The sequence below is a fragment of the Trachypithecus francoisi genome, unplaced genomic scaffold (genome assembly GCF_009764315.1).
Source record: "Trachypithecus francoisi isolate TF-2019V2 unplaced genomic scaffold, Tfra_2.0 Lachesis_group14, whole genome shotgun sequence".
Classification (NCBI taxonomy): domain Eukaryota; kingdom Metazoa; phylum Chordata; class Mammalia; order Primates; family Cercopithecidae; genus Trachypithecus; species Trachypithecus francoisi.
Window position 1 is genome coordinate 56,476,757 of NW_022681459.1, and position 26,830 is coordinate 56,503,586.

At 52.4% G+C, this 26,830-nt stretch overlaps 1 protein-coding gene across 2 annotated transcripts in view; it reads right to left on the reverse strand.

Annotated features, from left to right (window-relative positions):
* Nucleotides 1-26,830, reverse strand: part of FBLN1 (fibulin 1) — a 98,781-nt gene that overhangs the window by 39,141 nt on the left and 32,810 nt on the right. For both annotated transcript variants that reach the window (XM_033233608.1, XM_033233609.1), the window contains exons 8-14: nucleotides 26,148-26,285; nucleotides 19,815-19,958; nucleotides 18,898-19,026; nucleotides 17,472-17,597; nucleotides 12,851-12,970; nucleotides 11,303-11,434; nucleotides 9,490-9,613 (exon numbers count right to left, since the gene is read on the reverse strand). In XM_033233608.1, coding sequence (XP_033089499.1) covers nucleotides 9,490-9,613; nucleotides 11,303-11,434; nucleotides 12,851-12,970; nucleotides 17,472-17,597; nucleotides 18,898-19,026; nucleotides 19,815-19,958; nucleotides 26,148-26,285 — 913 coding nt within the window. The remainder of the gene's footprint in view (nucleotides 1-9,489; nucleotides 9,614-11,302; nucleotides 11,435-12,850; nucleotides 12,971-17,471; nucleotides 17,598-18,897; nucleotides 19,027-19,814; nucleotides 19,959-26,147; nucleotides 26,286-26,830) is intronic.

The following is a 26,830-nucleotide window of genomic DNA, read 5'->3' on the forward strand; positions in this document are numbered from 1 at the left end:
GGAGTGAATCTTTCTCCCATCTTTCCCCAAAGAGACCTCCGGCCTTTTACGAGAGTAACCGTGCACTGGGGAAAGGGAAATGATCAGACATTTAGGGGAATACTGGACAGTCTCCGAGCTGACGTTGATTCCAGGGGACTCAAAATGTCATCGTGGCCCTCCAGTTAAATAGGGGCTTAAGGAGGTCAGGTAATTAATGGAGTTTTAGCTCAGGTCTGACTTACAGTGGGTTCAGTGGGTCCCCGGACCCATCCTGTGGTCATTTCCCCAGTGCCAGAATGCAAAATTGGCACAGACATACTTAGCAGCTGGCAGAACCCCCACACTGGCTCCCTGACTGGTAGGGTGAGGGCTTTTATGGTTGGAAAGGCCTAATGGAAGTCATGAGAGCTACCTCTACCTAGAAAAACAGTAAATCAAAAACAATATCGCATCCCTGGAGGGATTGAGGAGATTAGTGTCACCATGAAAAAATGGAAAGACTCAGGGGTGCTGTGATTCCCACCATATCCCCATTCAACTCTCCCATTTGGCCTGTGCAGAAGACAGATGGATCTTGGTGAATGGCAGTGGATTATCGTTAAGCTTAACCAAGTGGTGACTCCAATTGCGGCTGCTATAGCAGATGTGGTTTCCTTGCTTGAGCAAATTACCACATCTCTTGGTACCTGGTATGCAGCCACTGACTTGGCAAATGCGTTTTTCTCCATTCCTGTTCCAAGGTCCACCAGAAGCAATTTGTCTTCAGCTGGCAAGACCAGCAATATACCTTCACTGTCGTACTTCAGGGGTGTATCAACTCTCTGGCTTGTGTCATAATCTTATTCATGTCATAATCTTATTCAGAGACCTTGATCGCATTTCGCTTCTGCAAGTTATCACGCCGGTCCATTAAAATTGGTGGCATTATGCTGATTGGTTCCAGTGAGTGAGAAGTAGCAAACACACTGGACTTATTAGTGAGACATTGGCATGCCAGATGAAAAATAAATCTGATAATAAAATTCAGGGACCTTCTACCTCAGTAAAATTTCTAGGGGTCCAGTGGTTTGGGGCCTGTTGAGATATTCCTTCTAAGGTGAAGGATAAGTTGCTGCATTTGGCCCCCACTACAACCAAGAAAGGGACACAACACCTAGTGAGCCTATTTCAATTTTGGAGGTAACACATTCCTCATTTGAGTATTACTCCAGTCCATTTATCAAGTGACCTGAAAGGCTGCCAGTTTTGAGTGGGGTCCAGAACAGGAGAAAGCTCTGCAACAGGTCCAGGCTGCTGTGCAAGCTGCTCTGCCACTTGGGCCATACGATCCAGCAGATCCAATGTTGCTTGAGGTGTCAGTGGCAGATAAGGATGCTGTCTGCAGCCTTTGGCAGGCCCTCATAGGTGAATCACAGTGGAGGTCTCTGGGCTTTCAGAGCAAGGCCCTGACATCTTCTGCAGATAACTACTCTCCTTTTGAGAGACAGCTCTTGGCCTGTTACTGGGCCTTGGCGGAAACTGAATGTTTGACTCTGGGTCATCAAGTCACCATGTGACCTGAACTGCCTATCATGAACTGGGTGCTTTCTATCCATCTAGCCATAAAGTGGCTCATGCACAGCAGCGTTCCATCATCAAATGGAAGGTGTACCTATGTGATCAGGCTTGAGCAGGTCTTGAAGGCACAAGTTAAGTTACATGAGGAAGTGGCTCAAATGCCCACGGTCTCCACTCCTGCCAGCTTGCCTTCTGTCCCCCAGCCTGCACTGATGGCCTCATGCAGAGTTCCCAATAATCAGCTGACAGAGGGAGGGAAGACTAGGGCCTGGTTCACAGATGGTTCTGAACGATATGCTTGCACCACCCAAAAGTGAACAGCTGCAGCACTACAGCCCCTTTCTAGGACATCCCTGAAGGACAGTGGCAAAGGGAAATCTTCCCAGTGGGCGGAACTTCAAGCAATGCACCTGGTTGTGCACTTTGCATGAAAGGAGAAATGATCAGATGTGCGATTATATACTGATTCATGGGCTGTGGCCAATGGTTTGGCTGGATGGTCAGAGACTTGGAAGACGCATAATTGGAAAATTGGTGACAACGAAATTTGGGGAAGAGGTATGTGGATAGACCTCTTTTGAGTCAAAAACTGTGAAGATATTTGTATCACATGAGAGTGCTCACCATATCACTTAAAAGTGCTCAGCAGAGGAGGATTTTGTTCTTTTTTTTTTTTTTTTGAGACAGAGTCTCGCTCTGTCGCCCAGGCTGGAGTGCAGTGGCCGGATCTCAGCTCACTGCAAGCTCCGCCTCCCAGGTTTACGCCATTCTCCTGCCTCAGCCTCCCGAGTAGCTGGGACTACAGACGCCCGCCATCTTGCCTGGCTAGTTTTTTGTATTTTTTAGTAGAGACGGGGTTTCACCGTGTTAGCCAGGATGGTCTCGATCTCCTGACCTCGTGATCCGCCCGTCTCGGCCTCCCAAAGTGCTGGGATTACAGGCTTGAGCCACCGCGCCCGGCGAAGAGGAGGATTTTAATAAGCAAGTGGACAGGATGATTTGTTCTGTGGACACCACTCAGCCTCTTTCCCCAGCCACCCGTCATTGCCCAATGGGCCCATGAACGAAGTGGCCATGGTGGCAGGGATGGAGGTTATGCATGGGCTCAGCAACATGGACTTCCACTCACCAAGGCTGACCTGGATATGGCCACTGCTGAGTGCCCAATCTGCCAGCAGCAGAGACCAACACTGAGCCCTCGATATGGCACCATTCCTCAAGGTGATCAGCCAGCTACCTGGTGGCAGGTTGATTTTATTGGACTTCTTCCATCATGGAAAGGGCAGAGGTTTGTCCTCACTGGAATACATACTTACTCTGGATAGGGGTTTGCCTATCCTGCACACAATGCTTCTGCCAAGACTACCATCCGTGGGTTCACAGAATGCAAGCACTCACTTTACGGCTAAAGAGGTACGGCAGTGGGCTCATGTTCATAGAATTCACTGGTTTTACCATGTTGCCCGTTGTCTTGAAACAGCAGATTGATAGAATGGTGGAATGGCCTTTTGAAGTCACAATTACAATGCCAACTAGGTGACAGTACTTTGCAGGGCTGGGGCAAAGTTCTCCAGAAGGCCATGTATGCTCTGAATCAGCATCTAATACATGGCACTGTTTCTTCCATAGCCAGGATTCACGGGTCCAGGAATCCAAGGGTGGAAATGGAAGTGGCACCACTCACCATCACCCCTAGTGATCCACGAGCAAAATTTTTTCTTCCTATTCCTGCAACATTACGTTCTGCTGGCCTAGAGGTCTTAGTTTCAGAGGTCTTAGCTGCCACCAGGAGACACAACAATGATTCCATTAAACTGGAAATTAAGATTGCCACCTGGACACTTTGGGCTTCTCCTACCTTTAAGTCAACAGGTTAAGAAGGGAGTTACAGTGTTGGCTGGGGTGACTGACTCAGACTATCAAGATGAAATCAGTCTACTACTCCATAATGAAGATAAGTTAGAGTACGCAAGGAACACAGGAGATCCATTAGGGCATCTCTCAGTATTACCATGCCCTGTGATTAAGGTCAATGGGAGACTACAATAGCCCAATCCAGGGAGGACTACAAATGACCCAGACCCTTTAGGAATGAAGGTCTGGGTCACTCCACCAGGGAAAAAACCACGATATGCCAAGGTGCTTGCTGAAGGCAAAGGGAATACAGAATGGGTAGTAGAAGAAGGAAGTCATCAATACCAGCTAAGACCCATGTGACCAGTTGCAGAAACGAGGGCTGTAATTGTCATGAGTATTTCCTCCTTCTTTTGTTAAAAGCATGGCGAGGCGCTGTGGCTCATGCCTGTGATCCCAACACTTTGGGAGGCCGAGGTGGGCGGATCACTTCAGGTCAGGAGCTCGAGACCAGCCTGACCAACGTGGTGAAACCTCGTCTCTACTTAAAATAGAAAAATTAGCTGGGTGTGGTGGCACACACCTGTAATCTCAGCTACTCAGGAGGCTGAGGCAGGAGAATCACTTGAACTTGGGAGGCGGAGGTTGTAGTGAGACAAAATCACACCACCACACTTTAGCCTAAGCAACAGAGGGAGACTCTGTCTCAACAAACAAACAAACAAACAAAAATGTTTGTGCATGTATACACTTGTACTAACAAAAATGTCTTCATTTTATTTCCTTTCTCCTTTATCAAGTGACATAAGATTTACTGAATTCACATCAGTATTTAAATATCGTTAACTTTATATAATAGTATTTCGGTTGGGGATTGGTGAGTTTCTGGTTGTACGAAGAATAGTTGTGTTATGTTAGGCATAATTATGACCTTATTATTGTCTTTATTTGAAGATTATATATGATCTCAGGAGATGTGCATGGATTCAAGTTGACAAGGGGTGGACTTGTGATGGTTAATACTGAGTGTCAACTTGATTGGATTGAAGGATACAAAGTATTGATCCTAGGTGTTTCTGTGAGGGTGTTGCCAAAAAAGATTCACACTTGAGTCAGTGGGCTGGGAAAGGCAGATCCATCCTTAATCTGGGTGGGCACCAACTAATCAGCTACCAGCACGGCTACAGCATAAGCAGGCAGAAAAACGTGAAAAGAGAGACTGGCCTAGCCTCCCAGCCTACATCTTTCTCCCATGCTGGATGTTTCCTGCCCTCAAACATTGGACTCATTTTTCTTCATTTTTGGGACTCAGACTGCTCTCCTTGCTCCTAGCCTGGAGATGGCCTATTGTGGGACTTTGTGATCATGTGCGTTAGTACTTAATAAACTCCCCTTTGTATATACAATGGAATATACATATATATGTATATATATACACACTATATATGTGTATATATACATATATATGTATATATACACACATACACTAGGAGTTTCTGGGCTGGTTCCTTCTGGACAAAGAACAGGGCCTGGGGCACCTGCTATGTGCTTAGCAAATGACTAATGCACATATAATACATATATATATATATATGTATATTCCATTAGTTCTGTCCCTCTAGAGAACCCTAAATAATACAGGTCCGAACTTCTTGCAGTGGAGACAGAGACGGGTCCCAGCCTCCTGTGATGGAGACGGGGACAGGTCCCAACCTCCTGGGGTGGAGACGGGGACCGGTCCTAACTTCCTGTATAGGATGAACACAGATTCCAACTTTCTGTTACAGATTCTAACTTCCTGTATAGGATGAGCACAGATTCCAACTTCCTGTTACAGATTCTAACTTCCTGTGACAGGATGAAGATAGCTATTATCTTCCTGCTACAGGATAGTAACAAGTTATAATTTCTTGTCACAAGATGGGACAGGGGTCGTCTCCTGTGTCCTGAACTCCTGGCCCATCACACTCTGAAGGTGGCTGCCTTAAGAAGCAGGGCCCAGGTGCAGAGCCCCCAGAGGACCTGGCCCAGGTGGTCCAGGAAGTCCCGCCATCTGGGCTGTGTCTGGATTCTGCAGTCAGGAGCATCCTCTCGTCCTGGCTTTCCATCACATCTCCCTTTTGGCTTTTTAAGCTTCCATGTCTCGTGCTGGGTTACTTGGACTTGCTTGAGGCATTTACTGACACTGTCTCCTTTTACCTCCTCTTTCCAGGTTTGTCGGGACTGACAGGAGGCCTTGCATTTACTTGGCTAATGACCATTCCAAGCTCTTAGCAAGGACTGGCCTGGGAGTCAGGGGCACTGAAGGGGGAATCCTGCCTGGGAGGGGCCCAAAGCAGAGGCAGGAAAGAAGGTGGGCACGGGTGTTGCTGGTGGCAGCCTGCCCCAGAGATGCCCAGGTCCAGGCCAAACAGGAGTGCTCCAGGTGATCTGAGAGCTCTTCCCCAGGGGGGCCTCTGAGGAGCTGCGACTGAAGCGTCCGCGAACTGGGGGAGGAGCATGGGACCCATGAACTGTGCTTCCGGTTGCAGGTGAACCGCACTCGCTCCCGCCACTGTCTCCCATCGTCCTCCCGCTCTACTGGCGGGAAGACAGATGCCCAGAGAGGACGCAGAACTTGCTCATGGCTCCATGGTGTGTAGTAAGGGGCAGGCTTGGCTTTCAAAGTCAGCCTGTCTTACTTCAAAGCTTTTACACACACAGTGTACACGCACAGGCACACACACACGCACGCACACACACACCAGCAGCTTCGGGACCAGCCTGGATGGGGCTGGTCAGCAGGTGGCGCTAGAATCACCCTGGTGGGATTTTGGCTTCCCTGCTTCTCTCAGCAGGGCAGGTACTAATCAGGGGTGGGGTTTTGTTTTGCCAGAGGGAAGCGTTCACCCAGCATGCTGGAGGAAAGCAATGGGAGGTGTGTGTGATGTTCTGGTGCAGCTCACGCCGTCATCACACACAGCAAGCTGGTCACTCCTCCCTGGAGGCTCCCCCTCCAACCCCACACAGTCATTCCTCAGAGCACCCCAAAACCTTCTCTACACCAGGAGTTTCTGGGCTGGCTCCTTCTGGACAAAGAACAGGGCCTGGGGCACCTGCTATGTGCTTAGCAAATGACTAATGCACAAAAATAAACACGTCCTTGATTTTCCTGGTAAGTCCTGGCTTCAATGATCCTACTTCGCTCTACCCTAACTTATTAAAACACCAGAAACATAACTATCTGGCAAACTGCCTGTCAGACTGGGAACGGCCCAAAAATCCCTTTTAGCCAGTGTGTCGAGGTCAGGGACGGGCTGTCATCACTGAATCTATTACAGAGCCCGTCCCGTCCCCGCCTGCTATGCAGGTCCTGGTTTCCAGACATGTCCCCTCAGCAGGCCACGCATCCTGGGCCATGTCACGCATTAGAGAACAATGTGCTCCAACTTGCCAGTTCAACATATTTGACCCTAACACCCCAAGCTCTGTGGAGATGATCCTAAGCCACCACACACCAGAGAAAAAAGGCCCTCTAGGCCCCTTCCTTCTCCTGGGAGGCACAGCAGTTCTGGCCACCCCAGGTGCTTGTGGACATCCCTGCCGGAATTCTCGTGACTTTCACATGCTCGTCGTCCGGGAGACAAGCCCCAGGAACTGGCCAAGGCAGGGGGGCCATCGACGGCTCTATCTCCGCCACCGCCCCGTGTTACACCCTCAGGCCCACAGCTGTTCACTCGCGTCCCATTCCCAAGAAGCGGCAACCAAGGCCACCCGGCTTTGCTCCAGCTTTCGAGACCACAGGTCATCAGGGGCCAGCCCCACTGAGGGGCTAAAGAGGATGTGTCCGGCCCCATCAAAGGCTGTGGGACAGCTGTGCACACTTCCTCCTGCGGGCAGGAGGGAATTGTATGGGGAGGACTGTAACAGCTTGGTCCTGTCCACAAGGCCGAGCCCTGTGGTTTGCGGCCCGGCTTCCTGGGTCATGCTCCAGTTACCAGCCCTCGGCCGCCGGGATGTTCCCCAGATGGAAGCCGTGTGACTGGAGAGAGAGAGAAAGCCGCAGAAGCGGACTCTGCAGTCCTGTCTGTCAAGGCTCCCGAGTGAGGCACTCTTGCTGAGTTGTTAACCACAGAAGCGCTGGCCACAGATCCCTCCTAAATATGGCTCTTTTAGATTTCAAAAATTGCTTTCTGAAGTTTAGATGAAAAAACGCTTTAAGAAGTTTGGATTTTTGATGAGCAGGAAAAGGGGCTGTAAAATACAAAACTCCAGTCTGAGGGGTTAGCAGTGCTGAGAGGCAGTGGCCCCTCCTTGCTATCAACCCCCGGAGTCCAAAGGCTGGAACAAGCCAGGCGCCCAGCACGTCAATCCTTTACTGCACAGCACACAGGGCCCAGGTTTCAGGCTGAACTCCCCATTTCACCGCACGTGTCCATACTCCCGCCCCTTCTGCCTGATTCGATTCCCCTTCCACCTTCATGCCGGCATGGCCCCCTGCCCACCCTCACGCCCAGCCAGGTCGGGGCCCCTCCTCCCTCTTAGCACACGCTCCAAAGGCCGAGCCAGTGTGGGGACAAAGGCCTTTGTGGGCTCACTGTCTACCCAGGTGCCTGCACACAGTAGGTCCAGGAAGAAATGACTTTCTCCAGCACTGAGGGGTGGGAGAGGCTTCCACAGCCAACATGAGGGGTGGAGCTGGGTTCTGCCGATTTCAGCCATGACCTTAGCACACATGGCCAACCCGCCCACCCTCGGGCTTAGGAGGCGCCGGGGCCCCTGTACAGGGCAGCCTCCTCCTCTTCAAAAGGTGGTTTCATGACTGTGTGCAAGTTAGAAATCGGGGTCACAGCCACAGCCAGCCTCCTGGAATCCTCAAGCCCAGGCACTGACAAAGACTGGGGAGAGAGTGAACTTACAATGACAGACGGCTGCACAGCCTCCAGCTGAGGCCATGGAACTTTCTTAATGGCTCAGAGAAGCACTGTCACTGCCTGCCAGGCTGTTGCATAACCATGAGCTCTTCAGGATGCTACAGACTTGCAAACCCAGTTTTGGGCAGCTTTTTCCTAACCCAAGCTCAGGAAGGAAACAAGATGTTGGGTTTTCAAGCAGACAGAAACCCATGCTAGGAAACAGCAGATCAGGGACGTGGCCGGGCCAGCCAACGCGCCATCCCAATGCCAGGAAGAATATGGAGTGCTGCCAGGGACAACGGGGCCGCTCGGTGACCCAGAAGCCTTGCTATGCCATGAGCCAGGGCAGCTGCCCCTGGGGTCAGGCGGTGAACACGACCACTGACCCTCAGGTGGTGGGGGGCAGCTGGCCAAGAGCCCAGGGCAGGCTGAAGGTCAAGAGGCCAAGGCCAGGGAAACAGCTGGCTGCCTGCACCGCACACTAAGAGTGCCGGGGGAGGTCACAAGTCCACAGTCCTGAGATCCGTCCCAGCATGGAGCTTTTCCTGAAGCAATTGACAGTAGCACTAAATGAGACTTGACGAATATAATTAGGGGTAAGGGGCATAGGAAGTGGGAACCGTGGTCTCAAGTGGACGCCGTGACGGCCTAGGAGTGAGTGAGCTTGCAAAGACATAGGGGTGCGCAGCCCCCCGTTTAGGATCTGGAGTCTTTGATGCTGTTCCCACACAGTCACCAGGCTGGACGAATTCTGGCTTTCAGGGAGGCACCTAACAACAATGTCCAACAAGTCACATCGGCTCCCTGGCTTTGGGCTGACATGGAGTCACTGTTACCTATGCATCTGAGTCAGAGCACGTTCTGACATCTGCATGTTACAGATGAGAAAACCGAGGCCCAGAGAACTTGTCCAAGGCTCTACTCTACGAAAACAGAGGGCTGTTGTTTCTGCCTGGTTCTGTGCACAGCCTTGGCCTGAAAGCACATGACTATAGACCCCGGATTCATTTGCAGTTACTCCTTGGACTTTCTGAGACCAGTGTCACTAGTATTTAGGGGCTTGAGGGCCAGGGATCAGGTGAGTGCCCTGCGTCCCTCATGGGAGGACACTGAGGTCACAGCCTGATAACCCACCCACCCGGGAGCTGGGTCACCAGGAAGGCCAACACAGGCAGACGATGGCATGGTCCAAATGACTTACGTGGCTGCGGAGCGGCGGTAGTTCTCAGGGCACTCGAAGGCCAGGCAGCGGAAGCCACCCTGGATGTTGAAGCAGGTCTCATTGATGGAGCAGTTGTGGATGCCAGTCACACACTCATCAATGTCTGCAAGAGACCCCCACAGCAGCACAATGAAGGCAGAGGCTGCAGGAGCCATCCCCATCTGGAGACGGAGGAGCCCAGGCCTCCCATCAACTAGGGTTAGGGGTGGCGATCAGGCCATCCGTGCCCTCCACTGGCTGATCCTCAGAGCAGTGTCCTGTGCCAGTTCTTACATTTATCTTATCTTACAGTTAACTTATCATTTGCAATCCACGGAGGGAGTGTGACAATGGTAAAAGTACACACTCCATGACGGGTCCTAGGAGTGCCTCGCAAGGAAGGATAACTCACTGAATCCTCCTAAGAACTCAGTGAGGCAGATACTGTTATGATCCTCATTTTATGAGGAGCTCACAGAGCTTTAGAGACCTGCCTGAGGTTACACATTTTATAAATGTCAGAGCCGAACTTTGAACCCAGGCGGGCTGGTGCCAGAGTCCATGCACTAACCACCCAGGGCCTCTCTGCGGCTCCCAAGGCACAGCACCCTTACCCGCGGTGTGACTCAACCTCTTAGGAGAAAAGGGCAGGAGCTGCGAGCTCCACACAACAATGAGAAAAACAGGCTTCGAGGGATCATATGTCTTGCCCTGTGTGTTGGGGTTGGTGGCTGTTCAGGGTGGACTGGGACTCCTGAGATGGGGCCTGGGGCACCACACCGAGAGGCCCCTGGAGATGGGTGAGCAGCCAAACAGTGGGGCTCAGGGGCTGTCACCAGCCCTGGGAGACGACCATTAAGAGGTGCCAAATGCCTGGGCATCGGTGGCAAAAACAACACTCCCTGGCCTCAAAGGCCCGGCTCAGGAATGTGTTTCTGCGGAGTCTGGGCGGGACCCCAGGCTGCGGTGAGGGAGCCTGGCCAGGAGAACAGTCATTTGCTCCGTCAGAAATGCAGACACAACCGGGCTCAGGCCCGGGGCAAGCAGAGGGGGCCTCCCAGGAAACACCGCAGCTCCTGTCTGCCTTTCATCAAAGTCACCTTCCTCAAGACCAGCAGCTATATCTGCGGGACCCAGGAGGCTTCCGGAGCCCCAGGATCCACAGCCCTGTGTGGGGCTCCCGCGGCACTGGCTGGACAGCCCCACCTCCATGACTCAGCTTCTGGGCCCAGCGTGTACACTGGGGATCACGCGCTCACAAACACCCACTCGGCACCCGCTGTCAGTGACTGAATGGATGGTTGTCAGATGGCTTTGGGGGACACACGCTGCCCCCTAGAGCGTTCATAGAAATGGGGGCTGAATGCAGAACCAATGCCACTGTCCCCCATCACTTAGTCCGTGCTGGAGCTGACCCACAGTCATGAGTGTCCCTGGGCCATCCCACACCAGGCCATGCCATCCCCTGGCCTGGTCTGCTTCCTCCCTGGTGGGCATCTTCCTAAAGAACTCTGTTCCAGCCGTTTAGGGGCTGCTGAGGAGAGGGTAGGAGGGCTCAAGTGTTCCTGCCGGATGCAGCCGTCACGGGGCTCAGACAACCCAGAGAACAAGTATGCTGGGGTCTGGGTGTGGGAGACCAGGGTGCTGCGGACCCCAGGACACCCCTTGGATGGTGGGAGGGTATTTTCCTGAATGCATCTGTGCTGTGGCCCTTGGGTTCGGGAAGTACAGCCCCCATGCCCGGCCTCAGCCCTACGACACTGCAGAGCCCCAAGCACAGTATGAGGGACCCCAGGGCATTCCGCCTGCTCACCTTGGCAGTTGCGGCCGTTGGGCGCCAGCCTGTAGCCAGACGAGGGACAGCTGCACTGGAAGCTTCCAGGGATGTTGATGCAGCGGTAGGAGCAGATGTGGCCCCCGGTGGGCAGGGCACACTCGTCGATGTCTGCAACGGCAAAGCCCACCTCAGCCTCAGTGTCCTGGCACCTGGCCATGGCTGCTGGCCACCCTACATTGCCCTGGGGGCTGTACTGGGGCCCGGGAGGGCAGCAGCACAGGACAAGCTGAAGACAGGAAGCCTTAGAGACCATCACGCTCAGAGAGGCAATGGGACTAGCCTAGGGTCACACAGCAAGTTCGTGGTGTGAAGTATGCATGGCAGGCAGGGGGAAATATGGACCGCAGTTCAACAATAAGAAACACTCCTCAGCTGGGTGCACTGGCTCATGCCTGGAATCCCAACACTTTGGGAGGCTGAGGCAGGAGGATTACTTGAGCCCAGGAGTTCGAGACTAGCCTCGGCAACAAAGTGAGACCCTGTCTCTACAAAAAATCAAAAAAATTAGCCAAGCATACTGGTGCATGCCTGTGGGCCCAGCTACTCAAGGAGGCAGAGCTGGGAGGATTGCTTGATCCCAGGAGATGGAGGCTGCAGTGAGCTGTATTGGTACCACTGCCCTCCAACCTGAGTGACAGAGCTGTCTCTGTCTCAAAAACAAACAAGCAAACAAAATATACACACACCTTACACATGAAAACGGTAATCATCGTAATTGCCCTTAATTGCCCGTAATTGCTATCATCTGGTTTAATCCTCCAATGATCTGGTGAGGCTGGAGTTAATCCCCATGTTACAGAGGAAGAGTTAGAGAGAGCTCTGAGTCAGGGATATAGGTGGTCCGTGAGACCTCCCTTACCTCTCAGCCATGCACCACCACCAAGCTCTGAAATGTGCGGCCCAAGGTCCCAGTGCACATTGCAATCACCACCATGCACATTGTTAAAGAACAAGTCAGGAGTGGTTTGCTGCCTTCCCACCCTCGTGCTTAAGGATGGGAAAAGTATATTAGAATTTCAGTTGGGGGCCGGGCACAGTGGCTCATGCCTGTAATCCCAGCAATTTGGGAGCCTGAAGCAAGAGGATCACTTGAGCCAAGGAGTTCCAGACCAGCCTGGGCAACACAGCAAGACCCCATCTCTAATTTTTACAAAATAAAAAAAATCAGCCAGGCGTGGTGGTGTACGCCTATGGTCCCAACTACTTGGGAGGCTGAGGTGGGAGGATCACTTGAACCCCGGAAGCTGAGGCTGCAGTGAACAGTGATTGTACCACATCACTCCAGCCTGGGCAACAGAGCAATACCCCACCTCAAAAAAAAAAAAAAAAAATCTCAGTTGGAGGGAAAACAGCAAACCACCCACTAGCCTCCAAGGGTGGACATGGAAGGTTTGCCAGGTGAAGAAATCCCAGCTGGCTCTTCCCGTGGATGTGAAAGTCAGAGGCCGTGCTGCTGTGTCATGGCGGATGTCATGTCAAAGGCCACGGGCGGCTTTCCCCCTCAGCAAGCAGGGGCGTCCGCACCTTCACAGGTGACTCCGTCCACATCACTGAGCTGGTAGCCCCGCCGGCAGTAACACTGGTAGGAGCCGTAGACGTTGGCACACTCCTGGCTACAGGGGCTGCTGCTGCACTCATTGATGTCTGAAATACAAAGCGAGGGTCACTGCTGAGAGCGACATCACATATCCCTGCCTCCAGTAGCCCTCAGGGTCAGTGAACAGAAAACCTCCTCTCCACCTCCCTCAGGTTAACACACTCGGAGAGGCGGAGGTCCCGAGGGGCGTGGCCAAGGGAGAGGTGTCATCACTGGTGGCTCCAGACCCTCCCTCCCTGCCCCTGCCTGCTTCGACCACACCTTCTCCTGTCAGGATGGCAGCTATAGCCTCCAGCCTCAGCCCCTGGAAGCCAGGCCCGACCTGGCTGCCAGAGTCCATTCTAGTCCTCAAATGGAAATCTGATCCTGTGCTCCTCACTTCACCTCCAAGATGGCATCCTACACAGATGACGGCACTCAAGGAAGGCCTCGGCCATCCAGCCCATACATCAGTACTCCTCATACTCCAATGCACAGAACTCACTGGGCCAACTCTGAACTACTGCTTAACTGTCCCCTTTACCTAGAGCAGAGGTCAGCGAACCACAGTCCATGGGCCAAATTCATCCCAACACTTGTTTTTATAAATAAAGTTTTATTAGAACACAGCCAGGCCAGGCATGGTGGCTCATGCCTGTAATCCCAGTACTTTGGGAGGCCAAGGTGGGCGGATCACAAGGTCAGGGGTTCGAGACCAGCCTGGCCGGCATGGTGAAACCCGGTCTCCACTAAAAATACAAGAATTAGCTGGGCATAGTAGCACATGCCTATAGTCACAGCTTCTCGGGAGGCTGAGGCAGGAGAATTGCTTGAACCGGGAGGCAGAGGTTGCAGTGGGCCAAGATCACACCACTGCACTCCAGCCTGGGTGACAGAGAGAGACTCCATCTCAAAATAATAATAATAATAAAATAAAGAATACAGCCAGATTATTTTTTATTTTTTATTTTTTTTTTGAGACAGAGTCTCTGTCTGTTGCCCAGGCTTGAGTGCAGCAGCTCAATCTCAGCTCACTGCAATCTCCGCCTCTGGGAGCCTATTGTCCACTAATGCGGATATGAATTCACTCAATTCTCCTGCCTCAGCCTCCTGAGTAGCTAGGGGATTACAGGCGTGCGCCACCATGCCTAGCTAATTTTTGTATTTTTAGTAGACACGGGGTTTCACGATGTTGGTCATGCTGGTCTCGAACTCCTGACCTCAAGTGATCCACCTGTGTCGGCCTCCCAAAGTGCTGGGATTACAGGTGTGAGCCACTGCGCCCTGCCACACTCATTCTTTTACCATGGTTCTCTGGCCCCTTCTCTGCTACCACAGCAGAGTTGAGCAGTTGCAACAGAGATTGTGGCTGGAAAAGCCTTAAATCTATACTATGTGGCTGTCAGAGAACGTCCAATAGCCTTCCAGCCCGTGTTTCATCTCTGTGGCCCCCACACACCAGGCCTGGCCTCCACCTGCCCAGTGGGGTCTCTCATCCCCCACTAGAGAACCTCCCCAGTGCAGGACTGAGTTCTCACTACACATCCGGGGCAGGTGCTTAACACATGGTTAGTAAGGTCACATGGCAAGGCTGGCCAGGCCCTGGTTCTGTGTCCACAATATTGTCCACTAATGTGGATATGAATGCCGACTTTTCAGTAATTTACGAGTGACTAGAGGAAGCACAAGCCAGGAATCCCACTACTTCTACTAAATAATAATAAAGCCGGCCGGGCGCGGTGGCTCAAGCCTGTAATCCCAGCACTTTGGGAGGCCGAGACGGGCGGATCACGAGGTCAGGAGATCAAGACCATCCTGGCTAATAAGGTGAAACCCTGTCTCTACTAAAAAATACAAAAATCTAGCCGGGCGAGGTGGCAGGCGCCTGTAGTCCCAGCTACTCCAGAGGCTGAGGCAGGAGAATGGCGGGAACCCGGGAGGCGGAGCTTACAGTGAGCTGAGATCCGGCCACTGCACTCCAGTCCGGGCTACAGAGGGAGACTCCGTCTCAAAAAAAAAATAATAATAAGGCCGGGCGCGGTGGCTCAAGCCTGTAATCCCAGCACTTTGGGAGGCCGAGACGGGCGGATCACGAGGTCAGGAGATGGAGACCATCCTGGCTAACACGGTGAAACCCCGTCTCTACTAAAAAATACAAAAAACTAGCCGGGCAAGGTGGCGGGCGCCTGTAGTCCCAGCTACTCGGGAGGCTGAGGCAGGAGAATGGCGTAAACCCAGGAGGCGGAGCTTGCAGTGAACTGAGATCCGGCCACTGCACTCCAGCCTGGGCGACAGAGCGAGACTCCGTCTCAACAACAACAACAACAACAAAAAAATAATAATAATAAAGCCAGCAGCCTCCACACTGCCAGCTCTTCATCCCGCGCTCAGCCCTGTGATAAGCTCTTCACATGCGTAATCTCGTTTCATCCTCACAACCCCCTGTGGCGTTGGTCCTACTATGCCCATTTTACAGATGAGTACACCAAGGCCCAGAAAGACTGAGTTACTTCTTCAAGGCCATGAAAATGGCAGAAGTGAGGTGTGAACACAAGCCTGAGAGACTCAACTCGTGACTCTTGTTCCTTGTCCATACACGTTCTTGTGAACTAATCCCAGGACCCCTCACACCGTCCATCCTCCGATTGAAGAATTATGCACACCACCACTCACCCTGGCGTATCTAACCCCTGTGACCATCTCATCAGGAAGGAAAATCCTCATGGCAGAATGTTAGGACCTGCCACGTTTGAGTCAGGCTGCAGAAGCCATCCTCTGGGCCAGCACACCGCACTAAACAGGGTGTCACGGGCAATGTGGACAATTGTCGAGGGCTGTCCAAAGCTCTCAGTGTCTGCTCAGCCCAGAACCTAACCTAGCCCCATATAAGACATGACATCTGCCAAGCACCTAGTATGTGCCAGGCCCTGGGCTGACATGCTGTCCATGTGACCTTCCCATCAACCCAGGAGGTGTTATCTGAGAACCATAAGACTGTCGGCAAGAACAACTTTGTCCAACCCCCACATACCAAGAGACTTGACCCAACTTCAGCATGGCTGCCACTGGCCCAGGACCACGTACCCAGGATGCAGACCCAGCCCCCTTGGCCTGCCTGCCTGAGAAAGATCAATGCTGCCAAAATAATTTTCTCTTGGTTCCAGCCCAAACCTGACTACAGGGGCTGACCTCCATTTTCCTTAGAAGCATCTACTTTAGAAAAACTTGCAAATGTAAATGGTTTCTCTGTCCCTTTGAGATGTGCAACTCAGGAGTATCTTTCTCGAGGGCTGGGGACATGCCTGGGGAATGTCATCATCGGGAAGGCCAGGGTACTTTTCCCTGTCTCTGTCAGAGGGGGAAGCCTAACTTCAATAAGAAGTTAGAGGCAGGCTGGGTGCGGTGGCTCACGCCTGTAATCCCAGCACTTTGGGAGGCCGAGACGGGCGGATCATGAGGTCAGGAGATTGAGACCATCCTGGCTAACACGGTGAAACCCCATCTCTACTAAAAATACACACAAAAAAAATTAGCCAGGCATGGTGGCGGGCACCTGTAGACCCAGCTACATGGGAGGCTGAGGCAGGAGAATGGCGTGAACCCGGGGGGAGGAGCTTGCAGTGAGCCGAGATTGTGCCGCTGCACTCCAGCCTGGGCGACAGAGCAAGACTCCATCTCAAAAAAAAAAAAAAAAGTTAGAGGCAGGCTGGGTGTGGTGGCCCATGCCTGTAATCCCAGCACTTTGAGAGGCTGAGGCAGGTGGATTACGTGAGGTCAGGAGTTCGAGACTAGCCTGGCCAACATGGTGAAACCCCGTCTCTACTAAAAATACAAAAATTAGCCAGGTGTAATGGTGGGCACCTGTAATCCCAGCTACTCGGGAGGCTGAGGCAGAATTGCTTGAACCCGGGAGGCGGAGGTCGCAGTGAGCCGAGATCGTGCCACTGTACTCCAGCCTGGGTGATAGAACAAGACTCCGTCTCAAAAAAAAAAAAGTTAGAGGCAGGTGCCCTAATCAGTGACCCATGCCCTAAGGACCTCAGTACTTCCTCTCACGGCTCATTTACAAAGCCTCCCCCCTTTTGTTTGGGTGACTTGAGATCAATGGACAGAGAGGCCTCTCTCCTCTAGACAGCATCTGATTAAAATCCGCACACGGTCTTTGTGCAAAACAAGTGTCCAGTTTTCGCTGCTCTTTCACACATCAACCCCTCTCTCCCCTGAGGACACGGAGGCAGGGAGAGATTGGGCATAACCAAGGCCTTATGACTGGTGGGTCTCATGCTCCAAGCCCCATGATCCTAGCCACATCCCACACGGCCTCTGCCGCAGCCTGTGAACCCTGACACGGCCTCGGAGGGCAGATGTCATCAGGAGAAATCGGGCTGGCAGGCGGGCAGTCCCCTCTGATGAACAATATTTTACAGGCACTTCCCCTGCTAACATGCCATTTAACATGTGCTGGGGAAACCAAGGCAGGCCTGCTCCAAACGGGGCTGCAGGAGAAGGGCGGCTTCCCCAGGAGGAAGGTGACATGGCGGAAGTGAGTGGACGGGGCCCCAGCCTCACCTTCACACGACCTGCCGTCCACAGAGAGCCGGAAGCCCACGGAACAGCTGCAGAGGTAGGAGCCCAGCGTGTTCTCGCACTTGTGGCCACACAGGCGCCCGGGGTAGCGCTGGCACTCGTTGACATCTGAAAGGGAGGGGTGGGTCAGCTCAGGGCAATGTCCAACACAGTGGCGCCACATTCCACCCTCCTAACAAGGCCAGCTCATGTCCTTTGTCCTCCACCTCCTCCAGCCTCCTTTCTTTCTTTTTCTTCATCTTTGAGACAGAGTCTCGCTCTGTCTCCCAGGCTGGAGTGCAGTGTCACGATCTCGGCTCACTGCAACCTCCGCCTCCCAGTTCAAGTGATTCTCCTGCCTCAGCCTCCCAAGTAGCTGAGATTACAAGCGCAGGCTACCACGCCCAGCTAATTTTTTTATTTTTTATTTTTTATTTTATTTATTTATTTATTTTTTTTTTGAGACGGAGTCTCGCTCTGTCGCCCAGGCTGGAGTGCAGTGGCCGGATCTCAGCTCACTACAATCTCTGCCTCGCGGTTTCACGCCATTCTCCTGCCTCAGCCTCCCGAGCAGCTGGGACTACAGGCGCCCGCCACCTCGCCCGGCTATGTATTTTTTATAGAGACGGGGTTTCGCCATGTTGGCCAGGCTGGTCTCAAACTCCTGACCTCGAGTAATCCGCCCGCCTTAGCCTCCCAAAGCGCTGGGATTACAGGCGTGAGCCACCACGCCTGGCGTCCAGCCTCATTTCTCACACAAGGAATGCAAAGTGACTTGTCCCAAGCATGCAGGAAGTCAGTGGGAGAGCCGGGACCACCGCGGTGTGCCTGCCCGCCAGGTGAGCCTCATGCTCCTTCTGCACCAGCACATCTGAACTTGTGCCCTCCTGCCAGTCCACCTCCCCAGGGCCCACAGGAGGGTCTGTCAGGATCTAGCAAAGTGCTTGCTTTGCGGGAGTGGGGTGGCAGCTGCCAGGTTTCCCTGGGCACCTAGGTTTGGTGACAGCAGGCACTGGCTGGATAGGACCTGACCCCACTCCTGGTCAACTTTTCCCTCACTGCCCTGGGCTAAAAGCACACTCCAGCTCCTGTGGCTCTGCAGCTCAGCGGTGAGCCAGGAAATCACTGATGCTGCCTGCATGTGTAGACCTGGCTCAACAGCACTTGGAGGTCCTGGGTCGAGCAGAACCCCTTTCTACAGGTGGGGAGCAAGCTCACACACAGCGGGGTGTGCCACTGGCCGCCCGGCTGGGCAGCAGCACAGCTGGGGCTAGAATGGGGTCTCCTGACTCAGGGTCTTCTCTTGGGGTCTGCCTGCACTTGGGATTATCTGAGATGAGGATCAGACCACATCGCTGGAGATGCCACAGAATGTGTCCCTGGTGCCACGTGGCCGGGTTCCCCCGAGGCCTGCGGGGCCCCCACGCACCCACACACATCCTGCTGATGCCGTCGAAATAGTAACCCGTCTTGCACTCGCAGCGGAAACTTCCGGGAGAGTTCACACAGCGGTGCCCCTTCCCACAGGGCTCGGCAGGTGGTGCGCACTCATCCACGTCTTGCAAAGGAGAAAGAAAGCCATGATGAAAACCTTTAGTTTGGGTTTTTTTTCCCCCACAAGATGATCAGAAAAGAAAGCAAGAAAAGAGCACATGGAAACGGGCATTCCATTTCAACACGACTTCACAGAGCACCTACTGTGTGCCGAGTCCCAGACTGTGGAGACAGCTGACCCAGAGGCAGCCCTACCTGGCTGGCAGGCCAGCAATGACTCTCATTAAGGTAGGAAGTGCCCAGGAACCCAGGGAGACACTGAAGAAGTGTCCTGGGGATTATGTGAGGAAGGCTCCTTCTCTGGCAGGATCTAGGCAGGCTGGGTGCCCTGGATCCAAAGGAACGTAGGAGCAGGTGGGCAGAGGGAATGACGTAAGAACAAACACCCACACAGATAGGAAAGGACAGTGCTTGTGTGGCGAGTGGCAAGACCCACAATGCCTGAATTACAAGGTTTGTGGAATTGGGCCAGCTCTAGGGGACTGGACGGTAAGCATAGGCATCTGTCCTTTGTCACCAGTGGGGAGCTGATGGGGTTGTAAACAGGACGGGGTGAGAGAGCTTTGGGCTCAGAGCAAGCTGGACAAGGCTGAGGCAGTAGACGGGCTGGTGTTCTACTGCACCAGTCCAGGCAAGACAGTGAAGCCCCATGCTTGGGAATTGACAATGGGATGGATGGGCTGATAGAAATGGCTTTGCTTTGGGGATCAACTTTCTGCTTCCGGAGAAGGGAGGGTGTGTGCTGGAAGCAGACAGGAAAGTGGATTTCAGATTTGTTTTCTTAATACTAACCAACACAGCGAGTTCCCTCCTCGTTGAGATGGTAGCCACGGCCACAGTTAGGCACGTTCTTCTGGCACGTGTAGGAGCCCTCCGTATTGATGCATGTATGCCCGGTAGGGCACGGGGCACTGATACTCAAACACTCATTGATATCTACAGCGGGAAAAGACAGACAGCATGTGGTTAAACCTGGAGGGCATCCCAGAACCCAAAAACTGGATCTCCAAAGAAATTCCCCTTCCCACCTCTTTGCGAAACCACAAATGGAGGGGCTCAACCCCCTCACCCTGGACCACACAGCCGTCTCCCAACTGGCTCCCAAATTTTATCACTGCATACTGCCTCAACCACCACCTCTCTGGCCCTTCTTCCTGTCCCTAAATCTCCAGCCCCTCTACTGTTCGCTGTGCCAAATCGGGACCTGCCTGCCTGGCTTTTCCTGCATTCATCTACTCCACACATTGGGCAAGGTGTTAAGGAGACAGATGACCGTCCACATGGTGCCAGCAACTCTGGCTCCCAGCGAGCCTCTAGGCCCCTCCAATGACTGGGCTTCACAGAGCCTATGCTGACCCAGGCCCACGGGGGAGGTGCCATGGCTCCGAGCTCACTGCATGGCAATCTCCTTCCTTGAGTGGACATACCTCTGACATGAGGACCGTAGGGCATTTACCTTTGATGACATACAATGAGCAAGTGTGAACCCGTGAATGGTCCAGGAGGACCATGCTACACAGGGATTCCCTCCTTCTGCTCAAATTCAGAGGAAGAATGCACAGATTGCACTTCCTGAGACAGGGAGTGGAAAAGGACCTCAGTATCTAAACATCACCTTGGAGAACTTTGCTAAGCCACTTACAAAGCATCTGGAGCTGGGGGACAAAGAGAGGGAGTGATGGTGGAAGACCCCTGAGCATAAGTCAGAAAGGAGGACAGCTGTACCCCTCTCCCTGCCAGCCAAGTCCACCCTCCCCAGTCAAATGAGTCCGTCTTCGCACTGACCATGCAGCAATTTACAATTTACAAAAGCTTTTATATCCATTACTGCTCTCGAGCACCACAGCCAGCCTGCAAGTGAGGTGATGCCGGTATCACTATCATTACTGCCTGCGCTTTATAAACAGGAAGCCAAGGTCCAGAGACTGAATGGGTGGAGTCAGGAGCCAACCGGGACCTAGGTCTAGAACCAGGATCTCCTGCTTTCCAGCTCCCTTAAATCAGTGGCCAGCAAATGACGGCCTTTGGTTCAAATCTGGCGTACACCTACTTTTGTAAATAAAGTTTTATTAGCGTGCAGCCAGGCCCACTCTCTTGTACATTGCTCAGGGCTGCTTTTACACTGCAACTGGCAGAGTCGAGTGGTTGCCACAGAGACTGAAGTTGTTATTTACCATCTAGCCCCTCTAGAGAAACAGCTGGGTGGCCCCTGCCCTGTAACATGAATAAATGCAGCGTTTAGCAGAGTGGTGGCTGCCTTCCCCCAGGTGCTGCAGGCTCCTCACTCAGACTGCATTCCCCAAACTCTGTTCCCCAGAACAACAGTGTCCCTCAGAACATTGTGTGCTCCACAGGGGTAAGACCTGGCTATCAATGAATGAATGAATGAATGAATGAATGGGAATGAAAAACAGAGAGAAAATCAATGTAAAACATTGGTTTGAGTTTGGGAACATGGCGCCTGATCTTTCCCTCTCAGGGATTCACACGGGAAAAGCCCAAGCTGCCAAGGTCCCTGTTCACTTGGCTTCCCCTCGTGCTTCCTAGATTCAGCGGAACCCCTTCCTGCCCCAGGACCTGCCGACACCCCAGGCACAGGTCAGCCGGGACATGTGGGAAGCCCTGGCCCGTTCCCTCCTCCCCACTCAAGAAGAAAGAAGAGGTCGGGGGTGGTGGCTTCATGCCTGTAATCCCAGCACTTTGGGAGGCCGAGGGGTGGATCACCTGAGGTCAAGAGCTCGAGACCAACCTGGCCAACATGGTGAAACCCCATCTCTACTAAAAATACAAAAATTAGCCAGGCGTGTTGGTGGGTGCCTGTAATCCCAGCTACTTGGGAGGCTGAGGCAGGAGAATCGCTTGAACCCAGGAGAGAGGAGGTTGCAGGGAGCCAAGATTGCACCACTGCACTCCAGCCTGGGTGACAGAGCGAAACTGTCTCAAAAAAAAAAACAAAAAAAGAAGAAAAGAAGGAGGAGGAGGAGGAGGGGGGGAGGGAAGGAGGGGAGGGGAGGACGGAGAGGAGGAGGAGGAAGAGAAAGGAAGACAGCAGCAGCAGGAGAGGATTCAAAGAAAAAAAGCAAAGAAAACCCAACAAAGCCATGCTGGTCTCAAAGCCCTCAGTGACCCAACCTTAAGGTCCTAGAAAATTCTCCATGTATGATAGGGGCAGAGACCTCCGCTCCCTGGAACCCTGACCCACCCCTTGTGCTTAGCTCTGCAGGAAGAGCTCTTCTGCTACAGGCAGGGGGCTCGGAGGGGCTCTTGGGATCCCAGGGTGGTTCTCGGAGCTCCAGGAAGATGGATTCTGGCTACACAAGGGAATCGGCGCTTCCCACCATGGACCGTGCTGTTCCTGGGTGAGGGAGCAGGTACCACGGGCAGAGGTGTGGGAGCAGAGGACCCCGGGTGCGTGCTGGGGGACCAGGACCCGACATAGAACCTTTTCAGCCCTCTCCCAGACGGCCTGAAACTATCTTCTGTCTTGACGTATTTTCTCGTTAGAAAGAAGTATTTCTGCTGATGTAGTCGTTTTTTAAGAGAAACGTTTTTTAAGAGCTGTTTTTTTAATATAAAGGTGTTGACATGAAATGATTTCTAAGTACCCTGTCAAGAGGGGAAAAAGCAAATGACAGAACAGTCCCGTCCCATTTTCTTTTTTTTTTTTTTTTTTTTTGAGACGGAGTCTCGCTCTGTCGCCCAGACTGGAGTGCAGTGGCCGGATCTCAGCTCACTGCAAGCTCCGCCTCCCGGGTTCCCGCCATTCTCCTGCCTCAGCCTCCCGAGGAGCTGGGACTACAGGCGCCCACCACCTCGCCCGGCTAGTTTTTTGTATTTTTTAGTAGAGACGGGGTTTCACCATGTTAGCCAGGATGGTCTTGATCTCCTGACCTCGTGATCCACCCGTCTCGGCCTCCCAAAGTGCTGGGATTACAGGCTTGAGCCACCGTGCCCGGCCCTCCGGTCCCATTTTCATAAAAACAACAACAACAACAACAATAACAACAAAAAGTCTCCAGGGAGCAGAGCCCAGAAGGGCTCATGGACCCTGCCAAGAGGCAGGCAGGATTGCAGAGGAGGAGCGTTTACTTCCTACACTTAGGTTTTGTTTGCTGATTTGTACATCAAGACGCACATAATTTTTGAAATAGAGATCTTTTAAAACAATGAATCCTGAGCTTGACTGCAAGGATTGAGAGCACATGAAAAGGGGAACCCCACCCCCATCCCGGCATCCCCCGCTGAGGGGACCCTGAGGGAGATGAACATTTGGCTTTTGATGCCGTCACTGAGGACCCAGGGAGATGGCAAGGAACAGCTCAGTGCTGCCAGGCTGGCCTTCAGCCCACAGCCTGCTTGCTGGTCCTGGAAGGACAGTGAGGGGACGGCTCCCGAGCCTCAGCCCCTACACAGTGCTGCACCCTGTAGAGAGGAAAGTCAGGGCTAGGTTGAGACTTGCAAACGCTGCCTCGGGGCTGATTTTGCCATGAGTCAGGGTTTCCGTCTGCAGTCGACGCCAGCCTCCTCCGGACCCCCCTTTGGGCAGGCTGCAAGTCTGAGCAGGACTATCCTCCCGCTGGCCCTGGAGAGCCCATGGCTTCCCTACTCACCACCCCCTGCACTGAGAAACAACCATCTTTCCCTGCTGGCGGGGGCCGGCGAGGGGCCAACTGGCAGCCGAGCCACAGCCCCCAGCTCAGAAGTCTCCCCCAGGAAATGACAGGGAAGCTGTAACAGTGGAAGGCTGGGGCGGGTTTCAGATACGGCCCCTGTCCTAAGGGCTCACTAGTCCACTTGTCTTTTTTTTTTTTTTTTTTTTTTTCTTTTTTTTTGTGAAACAGAGTCTTGCTCTGTTGTCCAGGCTGGAGTGCAGTGGCGCGATCCCGGCTCACTGCAACCTCCGCCTCCTGGATTCAAGTGATTCTCCTGCCTCAGCCTCCTGAGTAGCTGGGATTACAAGGCGCCCACCACCACGTCCGGCTAATTTTTATATTTTTAATAGAGACGGGATTTCACCATATTGGTCAGGCTGGTATCAAACTCCTGACCTCAAGTGATCCACCCACCTTGGCCTCCCAAAGTGCTGGGATTACAGGCATGAGTCACCGTGCCCGGCCACATCCACTTGTCTCGGTGGTTAAAAAAATGCAGTGGGGGAAGAGCTGTGTCTCCAAACCACTATTTCAAATATACGATCAATACAGATTTCTCTAAGAAAAAGCTGAAATAGAAGTAAGATAGAAATTTACACTCCCTTGCTCATGGCAGGGGGGAGGCGATGTGGCCACCCCAGATGGAGAGGTTCTGACCAGTGTGATCTGTAGCTGGGAGTCCTCATCTTTTCTCCTAAAAAGTCTCTCTGACCTCAAAGGCAGGACCCAGGAGCGTCTGCCAAGCAGAGGCCGAGGGAAAGCCGGTGGATCAGGACTTAGGCGCTGACCGCAGTGGCCTAGCCAGGCAGTTAACCTGACAATGGCAGGGGAAAGCAAGACTCACCTCCCGTCTTTCCAGAACTAGTAACCCAGGCCAGCCAGCTCCCCAGTCGCACCCCATGCTACTCGTCTAGCGGAAGCAGTCTTTCCTAGGCCTCCTGAATTAATACTGAGTTCACACGAGAGTCTCTCTTTTCATATTAGTATTTCTCTGATATCGGCAGAGTTTCTTTTTTTTTTTCTTTTTTTTTTTTGAGATGGAGTCTCACTCTGTCACCCAGGCTGGAGTGCAGTGGCATGATCTCAGCTCACTGCAACCCCCGCCTCCCGGGTTCAAGCAATTCTCCTGCCTCAGCCTCCTAAGCAGCTGGGATTACAGGCACCCACCACTACGCCCAGCTAATTTTTGTATTTTTAGTAGAGACGGGGTTTCACTATGTTGGTCAGGCTGGTCTTGAACTCTTGACCTCAGGTGATCCGCCCGCCTCAGCCTCCCAAAGTGCTGGGATTCCAAGTGTGAGCCACCGCACCCGGCCAGAGTTTCTTTTCTTATTGTGGTAAACTACATATTTACCAAATGAACTACATGTGAACTACAAATTTTATGTGCCATCGTAACCATTTTAAGTAGACAGCTCGGGGCGTCAGTGCATTCACACTGTTGTGCCACCATCTCCCCCATCCACCTCCAGAACTTTTTCATTTTCTCAAACTGCAACTGCACCCATGAAACACCCGCTCGCCATCCCCGGGCGCCTTCCATTCTACTTTCTGTCTCTATGAATTCAAATACTAACACAGACTATTGTTTAGTTTTATATTTTATTTTATTTTTGAGACAGGGTCTTGCTCTGTTGCCCAGACTGGAGTGCAGTAGCACGATCACAGCTCCCTGCAGCCTCGACCTCCCTGCTCAAGGAATCCTCCCACCTCAGCCTCTCAAGTGGCTGGGACTACAGGCATGTGCCACCACACCCAGCTAATCTTTTGTAGAGATGGGTCTCACTATATTGCCCAGGCTGGCCTCAAACACCTGGGCTCAAGCAATCCTCCTGCCTCGGCCTCCTAAAGTGCTAGGATTACAGGTGTGACCCACTGTGCCCAGCCAAGTATTTTTTAAAACAATTTTTAATAGGCTAAATGCCTGTAGCAAGGAATCACCACTCGCTGACTGCTTCCTGTGTACCAGTACTTCACAAGGACTCGCCTAATCCTGGCCTCAAGTCTATAAGCCAGACACTATGATTACTCCCATTTTATAGAGGAAAAAAATTAAAGCTCAGAAGAAGTAATTTTCTTGGGTCACTCCGTTTAAAACCAGATGTCTCTAACTCCAAAACTCAAGCTCTTTCATCTAAACCCAGATCAGCAAACTGTGGCCCTTGGACCAAACCCAGCCTGCTGCCTATTTTTGTAAATAAAGTTTTATTGGAACACAGCCACACCCATTTGTTTACAGACGGCCCTTGGCTGCTTTAGACTGTAACAGCAGAGTTGAGTATCATGACGGAGACCATATGGCCCACAACGGCTAAGGTATTTGCTCTATTTGCTGTCCGGCCCTTTACACAAAAAGTTTGCCAACCCCTGTTCCATACACCATGCGGCCCCGCAGATTCCAGAGGCCTGCCCCAAGGCTAGATCGCTGGCCCCTCCTGGAAGAACCCACTAGTCCTGGCAGCACACGTCTTACCAATACAGTTGCCTAGAGCATCTTGTATAAAGCCACTCTTGCACTGTAGCTTGGGTCGGCAGCGGAAGGATCCCAGAGTATTCTGACAGATAAAATCGGGGAGGCAGTTATGAATACCACTCTCACACTCGTCAATATCTGGTACGTCATAAAAAAAGGAAATTGTTAGCAAGAGTCCTGCCGGAAGCATCTTACAACACTTTAAAATCACAAGAAAGATTTTTCTAATGCTCATTACTCAGACTATAACCCAAAACATTCTAATAGAGAAATCATACACAAAAAGGACTTCACTGAGCCAAATCGTGCTCCAGTTGCTAAAGACTTAAAACGCTGACTTTTTTCCCAAGGCTCTTATGAGGCAAACTGTCTGTTATAATAAATCACCCTGGCATTTTCCTGGCAGGTATATATATATTAGTATTCATTCGGGCTAAGTGTATGTTTAGTTTAGATCATAAAGCAATTATCTTAGTGGCAACAAACACAGTCTCTATAAACATATTCATTCTGAAGCCTTCACAATATTCCAAATATTAACAAGGGTTACGGTTATGATAGGATGTGATGGGCTGCCCTTCCCTTGAAGTTCATGGCTGTCAAATGGTCAAATGTGTATACTCAGCTGGCTTGGCCACTGGGCTCTTGGGGTCCAAACCACCCAGCTGGTGTGCGGGGGTGGG